Source organism: Solanum stenotomum, chromosome 4 (genome assembly GCF_019186545.1).
Source record: "Solanum stenotomum isolate F172 chromosome 4, ASM1918654v1, whole genome shotgun sequence".
Lineage (NCBI taxonomy): Eukaryota > Viridiplantae > Streptophyta > Magnoliopsida > Solanales > Solanaceae > Solanum > Solanum stenotomum.
In genome coordinates, this window is record NC_064285.1 from 45,865,341 (window position 1) to 45,873,515 (window position 8,175).

Consider the following 8,175-nt stretch of genomic DNA (forward strand, 5'->3'; position numbering starts at 1 on the left):
TGTACTAGTTGAAGTACCCTGCTTAGTTGAGTGACCTACTGGTGCTATTGAAGTTGTAGACTGAGCCCTACTATTGTTACCTCCTTGTCCCTATTTAGAAGAAGGGCAAAGCCTCAATCGGTGACTAGATTGACCACACCCAAAACATCCATCCTTCCCTGCAAGACACTCGCTCGGATGGTTACTACCACACTTTGGACAAGTTGGAAAGATTATGGTACCTGAAACACTCTCCTAAGACTTAGAGCCTGATGCCCTACCTTTCTTATCAAGTCGACACCTGGGGGATAGAGCGCTAGCTGATAAAGGTGCTGGAGCTGATGACTTTTGTGGAAACTGCGAACGATTTCCATAACCCAATTTTTGCTAAGAGTACTCATAGTTTCCTGTCCTAGCCCTATTATTGTCCTTGACCTGTTCCCTAAACTTATCTCTCTCAACATGTTGGGCATGAGTCATGAGCTTAGACATATTCATGTCCTCTAACAACATAGCATTTCTGCACTATGTTTTCACCAAGTAGGATACCCCAAATAGGAACTTACTCATTTTTTCTCTGGGATCGGAAACCATATGTGGAGCATACCTGGAGAGCTAGGTGAACATAAGTCCGTACTCTTGGACTGTCATAGAACCTTGCCTCAAATTCATCAACTCCTGAGACTTAGCCTCCTTCAACTCTCTTGGGAAGAACCTGTCCAGAAAAGCTCCAGTAAAACACTCCCAAGTTACAAGAGCTGCATTCTCACCCCTATTTTCCTTCCACTGCGTGAACCATATGTGAGCCACATCCTTAAGATGGTAGGATGCTAACTCTACCCTATCATTTCCATTCACTTGCATCACTCCAAAGATCTTCTTGACCTCATCAATAAAGTTCTGGGGGTCTTCACTTACTTGCGACCCTAAAAACATAGGTGGATTCATCCTAACAAAATCTAGGACCATAGCTTCCACTGATCAACCACTAGAATTTGTAGGAACTAGAACCTGCTAATTGTTCTACTTGGCTACACTCTGAGCCAAAAACTAGATATCATTCGAAAACTCTGCATTCGAAACCTCATGGTTTGGGACTGGAAAACTGTGTTAGCGTTGTGGGCATTAGCATTCCTTGCATAAGCTCTACGAGGAGGCATGATCTGAAACACATAATGTTGAGTTAGAAAGGAGATCATACCCACGAAAGATAAGAATAACAAGAAAGTGAAGTTTTTCCTAAAACACTTTGTAGCCTCCCCCTCATAGATGTGGCACGTTTCACACTCCTGAAAGGGACTCTACTTAGTGCGGCTTTTCAGACATCCTAGGACTTCTAAACCTAATGCTCTGATACAAAAATTTCACACGCCGAGGCTACCCCCTTGACGTAAACACGGGACTTAATAACACAAGTGACCCCAAGCTAACCCTGAGCTAGCATATCATAACCATACTAAGATAAACTGAGATAAAAAATACTGTACGGAAGCTTAAACCATAAGAAAAACTAAGATGGTGGGGAATACCCAATACTATCTGAATATATAAAAGACTGAGAGTTTAACAACAAATGGAAGTTCAAACTCAAATCTAAAACTGAATCTAACTATGTTTGAAATAAGCTTCTAACTGACTAAAGAAGTTAGGACATGCTCCCAACTATCTTTAGCGAAATTGAAACTGAAAGACTGAAAGTAAAAGAAAACATGTTTATCGTCCTCGAAGAATGAGGACTCACCACTGATAATGCTGAAAATGGATCGAGAATCGATATACACATGATCTGAATGCTGAGGATCTAAACCTACATCACGAGAACATGTAGCGCAGAGTATGTGTCAGTACTTGAAAGGTACTAAGCATGCATGATAGAATAAAGCTGAACAATATACATAATTGAACAAACCATACTGAGTAATGATATAAGATGAACATGATGAATGTACTGAACATATTTAATATGAACTAAACAGAATGCAATGACCAAGTACATGACATGCTGAAGCAGAATACTGAAATACAACTTGAAACCTGGTCAATCCACTAGAATCTAACTTTGGGAGCTACTAATAACTGACATAAAACCACATGAGCTAAATTTGGAGTCTGATGTATACGCCCCATCGAGAGGACCCAATATACCTTGCCAAGGGTATAGAGGCATGATTGGCATGATCACTAAATATGATGCACATAGAGAGGACTTAACCTACGGGGACACGTAGTTTTGGGACTATGAGGGTGACTAACCCTAGTCCAACTCGATATTAAGCCTACTCCCAACTAGAATGTGTATAATACAACATAACTGAAATAAACTGGATAGCTCAGTGTTCTGACATGGTAACTGAAAATGTAACATTAAGTACTGATAATGAAACATTTGACAACTAAGGCATGTATATTTGTTTATCTGTCCTAGCTAGTGTAATTCATGAACAAAACGAATCTACACAACTAGGGTTCTGAATTTCATGCAAGGAACTAAGCAACAGTGTTACAACAACACAGAAACCAGATTAGGAATATTCTATCACTTAAATCACAACAATTTCTAAAGTTCAAGAAACCCTAGGTCTAAGAAATATTTAGGGAATCAAGATTCTGACTAAAATCTAGGGACCTAATGGGTAAAAGGAACCCAATAGTGAAATACCACATGCCTGGTGACGAATTCCACAGAGAAATCTTCTGATTTCGGGGATGGAATTGAGCGAAACTTGTTGCATTCTTGGCGAGGGTTTGGTCGACCGTTTCTCTTTTTTTGTTCTAGTTTGATCAATATCTTTGGGAATGAATTGGTTAGGGTAAGTTATGATTTAGTTACTAGGCTTAAACTGATCAAAACAACATAGTTTAGGGGTTTAACGACATAGTTTAGGTGTCCAACGTAGAGGGCAAAAGACCAAATGACCCCTGACTTAAAACCTGACGGGGCTAATGACAGGCCTGACCGACGGACCGTGGATGGACCTACGGTCCGTCCTGGTCAACCGTCGTTCGACGTTTGGAAGCTAAAAACTAGGGGTCTGAACCTGGCCTGGACCACAAACCGTGGTCTGACCTACGGTTCGTAGGTCGTGGCGTGGGTCCAGAATTAGCTGGATTTTCTGGGTTTCTGGGGAGGGGGCTGTAGGCTGCAAACCACGGACCCCACTTACTTTCGATGGGTCAACCTACGGTCCATAGGTGGCCCTGTTGGTGGCACCTGCAACTTCTAGAATTCTGCAATTTGGACTTCCTCATACGGGGTGTTACATTTGTAATTTGAGGTACTTTAGATGATTTTTTTGGATAAATATTTTTCTTGTACCTAGAAAATTAATTTTAATGAAATTACTCACCTATGATAAAGTGGTGATAGAGATTTTTCTCTATGGTCTTCATAATTAAATTTAGTGAAGTATTATGTTCATGTGTTGCCTTAGACCTTCCTCCATATCAGATGAAGTTTATACAAGTCATTAAAATTTAATCACTAGTTTTAATGAATAGAGATTCTCTCTATCTGAATAGTATTTGATTGGATCAATGATCTAGGGATAATGATATTAATTTGGCATAAATCAACATATAATACTCTCCATCTGAGATAGCTTTTGTTCTAATTTTTTTGGAGTGAATATCTGACATCACATATATATGTTGCATGTGTAGTTATTTTTCATCTAAATTTATCGTGTAAGAGGCATATCATATCTCTGAGATGTGTTTTGACTTTCAATGTTCATGTATGCATAAATATGCTGATTTCTAAAAAATATTATTCAGATAATGTAAATAATTTTAGAATTTTGTTCTTTGTTCTTGATTCGTGTTTCTATTTCATAAATGTTGATATGTGACAAGAATTTTCGAACGGAAAAAAAAATTATATTCTATCTTTGCCAAACAACGTTTTCAACCAAATTGATCATAGTTTTGAAATTCAAAAAAAAGGGACTCTAATTGGTCTGAAATTTGGTAGATTCATAAAAACGACCTAGTAAGAAATTTTTTTTGGATCGTTATATTAGTTTTTTGTCATATTTGGTTATATTGGTCCTTACCTTTATTGCCAAGATTGAATTGTAGTGAACTATTAGTTTCATGTGTTGGCTTAGACCTTCCTCTATATCGGATGAAACTAATACAAGTCACTATGTATTTATTGGCTAGTTTTGATAGTCTATATTAACTCTCCTTAACTGAGTAATATGTGATTGGATAAATGTAACTAGGGTGATTTTCCCTTGACTTAAACTAACAGTAGACTCTCCATCTGTTTGTATAAGTTTATGGAGTGAATAATCAGTCCTTGTACATGTGTATTACATGAGTAGTTCTCCAATCCCATTGATTGGCTATTCAAGATGCATGGATATATATGTATAAATGAGCCCTGAATTATGTTATATATGATTATTCGACATATTATGATCTATTTAATGTATTATATCTCAAATTCTCAATAGACTTTACGGACTCACTTAGTACTACTCAAGTATTTCTTTCGATAGAGATAAGATATTAATTCAAAAAATGCATTATACATATACACTATGCTAGATGAAATTATTTTCAGTTTCTAACAAGATAAGAGATGGATACTTAATATATTTTTCTTGTAACTCTCCTATTATTGAGTTCGATAAATATGTATCTCTTATGGTATATTAATGTATGAATTTCTTAGTAGTATTATCTCTCATGAATTGAACTATATTAATCTTTCTCATAAGAGAAAATATCTTTTAAATTGAATGAAACTTATATGTACACTAGCGTCTACATCATTTATTCTGGATAGAACTTTGAGGTTGGTTAAAGAATGGAGATAACAGTTAATTAAAAATGAAATCACTGCAAACATGTGAGTCATGTTTAGAAAGAAAAATGACTTAGAGACCTTTCCTCTTAAAAAGGAAAAAATAGGCAGTGATTAGTTATAATTAATCTATTCTAATTTGTATGGTAAATGATCATTCAGGTAAGAGGTGAATTTGAGTATTTTGAGATTCTCACAAAGTTATTCATGATATGTATATATATTTTTGATGTTTTGTAACTATGAATGTCTTGATAAACTCAAAATATTTTAAGATAAATGAAAATAGCATCATGTAAAATATATAAAGTCACTTCAATCTGATTGTAGTGATGTAATCTATCTGCAGAGCTGTTGAGTCACTTATCTGATAGAATAATTGCATTTCAATTGTCTAAACCAGACACTCTATAATAGATTGGTGTAAAAGAGAAATAAATAAACTCTTATGAAGATGATAAGATTAAAGATTGGCTTATTTCATTGTTGTTTTGTTTCTTTTGGGATATGTTCTAAGAACTACATATCACATTCGAATTCAATTCCTTTCAAATCAGGAATGAAATATGTGTGTTAATTGGATATCCAAAAAGAATGAAAGAAGGTTTATTTTATTGTCCTGAAGAATATAAGGCAATTGTTAAGACAATTGTCAGATTTCTACAAAAGGACTATTTAGTAATCCATGTTTCTAGAAGTAAATTAGTTTTACAGGAACTGAACAAAGAAATAACAAATGAGTCAGTTGTAAATTCAGACGCTCAAGAACATCTAACCGGTATGTCAGAATTGACGTTCCATTGCATTTAAGTAGTAGGAGAATCGTTACTAGACATAAGAAAACTACTACCTCAAGTAGTGAGAGTGATTTTGTGAAAATTAAAGAACACTACATGAAAAGGTTGTTAATATTTAAATACCAAAAGGTTTTGAGAGAATTATTAAGACTCAAGAACATGAAAGTGTAACTATTGTAGTAGTACTTAGTCGTAGTGGGAGAATCATAACGAAGATTGATTGGTTTTGTATGTTTAAGAGAACTTTCATGATAGAAATCCTATAAAGAAGTAAACTTTTGAAGGGTTTCCTGATAGGGCCTTTGAAGGTCTAATAAAATATCGATAAGTTACGACTTGGCACTACTAGACGAAGATGCATAAGAAAACTTATTGGTAAGATCCTTTTGATAAGAAATATAAAAGGAATAACTGTGAAAGTTGTAAATGCGTTGTTAACAGTTTAAGTGGGAGATTGTTAGTGTATATACTACTAATCATGTGTTTAGAAATAGTATTCTAACAATTTTCAAGATTAAATATCTTAATGGGAGATTGTTAGGGTATATACTATTAATCATGCATTTAGATATAGTACATTATAACAATTGTGATGATTAAAAGTCTAAGTGGGAGATTGATGGGATATATACTATTAACCATGTGTTTAGATATAATATTTATTCTATATTAAATATTTATTCATTTTTAATAGATCATATTTTCGTTTATGTTGTCTGTTTAATTATATAGTAGATGATTAATTGTATAGAGTTTAAGCTTGTTGACACCCAATTTTGACCGACCTCTAACCATTTTTGAGAATGCTATTCGATTTAATACGTATTTTAAAATATATCGCGAGTTTAAAAATTGTAGTCAATTTTATCTTAAAATTACATATTTTAGTATGCACGATTTTTAAATTATTGTAATTATCATCAAATTATTTTATTAATTATATTTATCGACAGCTAAACTCAAAATAATTACTTTATTTAAATATTTTAAAATCTTAGATGTGTTTAATTATAAAAAATATTATGATATTTGTAGTATTTTTAATTGAATAGCATTTCTTAAATTTCCTTTAAATCATTTAAATTTTAGCCTATTCTATTCTAATTCATTTCAATTCTGGCCTTTCAAATTCCAATTTTATTTCAATTATAGCCATCCTTTCATTCAATTCTAGCCATGTTATTGCAAATTTAGCCACTCCAATTCTCAATCTAATTTTCAGAATTTTAATTCTATTTAATCTCATCTGTCCATTTTTTAAGTTAAATCCTAGCCGCCCATTTAAACAAATCCTACGGTCCAGATTTATTATCCCTAAACCTTCCTATTTTAACCTAAAAGAGCTCAAACCTAAAACTAATTCATCTCCTCCTCTCCTCTCAAACTAGCCGCCGCCACCTCTCAATTCTCTTCTCCATTTTCACCGGCGAAAATTGCCACCACCTGCTGGTGGCAGCCATTTCTCTCTCCCTATCTTCGTTGCTCTCTTCTCCTTCCTTCGCCTCTTCTCCTTTCTCTCATCTCTTCGCCAATGCTGCTGCTGCTCTTTTTCTCTTCTCATTTTTCCAGCGAAGGCAACATCAGCCAGCCGGTGAGGGAAGCAGCAAGCTCTGGCCAGCAGCTGCCAGTGAAAGCAGGCTTCACTGGCGGAACCAGCAGATCCAGCCAACAGCAGCAGCCGACGAAGACAGCTGGCAGTAGCTCCGACCAGCAACAGCAGCAGCCGACGAAGACAGCTGGCAGCAGCTCCGACCAGCAACAGCAGCAGCCGACGAAAACAGCTGGCAGTAGCTCCAGATCCAGCCAGCAACACCAATTCCAACAGCAAACAGCTCCGGTCAGCGACTGGCGAAGCCATCGCGAAGAGCAGCTCCGGCAACGCAGGCAACAACAACGACGTTGCTCAAACCAGCGTGCTCCGGCGAGATGGAACACCTTGGACAGCTTTCGCTTTGACCAAATCTTAAAGTCTTGGCTTGTTGAAGACGGATCTTAACAGATCCGTCCGGGTTAGTTCCTCTTTTAGAATTTTCTATTATATACGTTAAATTTATACATGGAGAAACCATGATGCTCATACATGTGTATTCTAGATGAATTTCATTTTTGTTCTATAATTCATTGTGAGTTTCTGATCTTTTGAATAGTCGTACATTTTAGTTGTTATGTGATTTTAGATTGGTTTATCATGCTGCCCAGAACTTCAAAATTGTGTTATACGCCGGGATATACTATACTTATGATCGTTGACAATAAATGCTAATACTGATAAGAGTTTGTCGTAAAGGATAAAATCGACAAAGATTTGATCTCCTATGATTTTGTTGGTAGTTGGATCATTTGGTAAATCGATTAATATTGGTGGTTTCTAATGTTGATAATTTGGTTATTCCATTTATGAAGATTTGTAGATTGTCTTGCTAAAGGCTCGATTTAATAGTATAATGGTAACCGATTTTAGTATTGACTTATTAATATATGGATGTTAATATTTGACTGTAATGTTCCTCCCTCACTTAAGCTTTAGAACAGACCTCTAATTACTCTGGTTATATGGTAAGCTCATTGATACAGGGTTGGTGATATTGA

The 8,175-nt window shown here is 35.4% G+C and overlaps 1 protein-coding gene across 1 annotated transcript in view; it reads left to right on the forward strand.

Annotated features, from left to right (window-relative positions):
- LOC125861522 (uncharacterized) overlaps positions 1–7,582 on the forward strand; it is a 34,599-nt gene extending 27,017 nt beyond the window's left edge. The window contains exon 2 of the mRNA XM_049541397.1: positions 7,156–7,582. Within this exon, the coding sequence (XP_049397354.1) occupies positions 7,156–7,582 (427 nt within the window). The remainder of the gene's footprint in view (positions 1–7,155) is intronic.
- Positions 7,583–8,175: the final 593 nt, after the last annotated feature.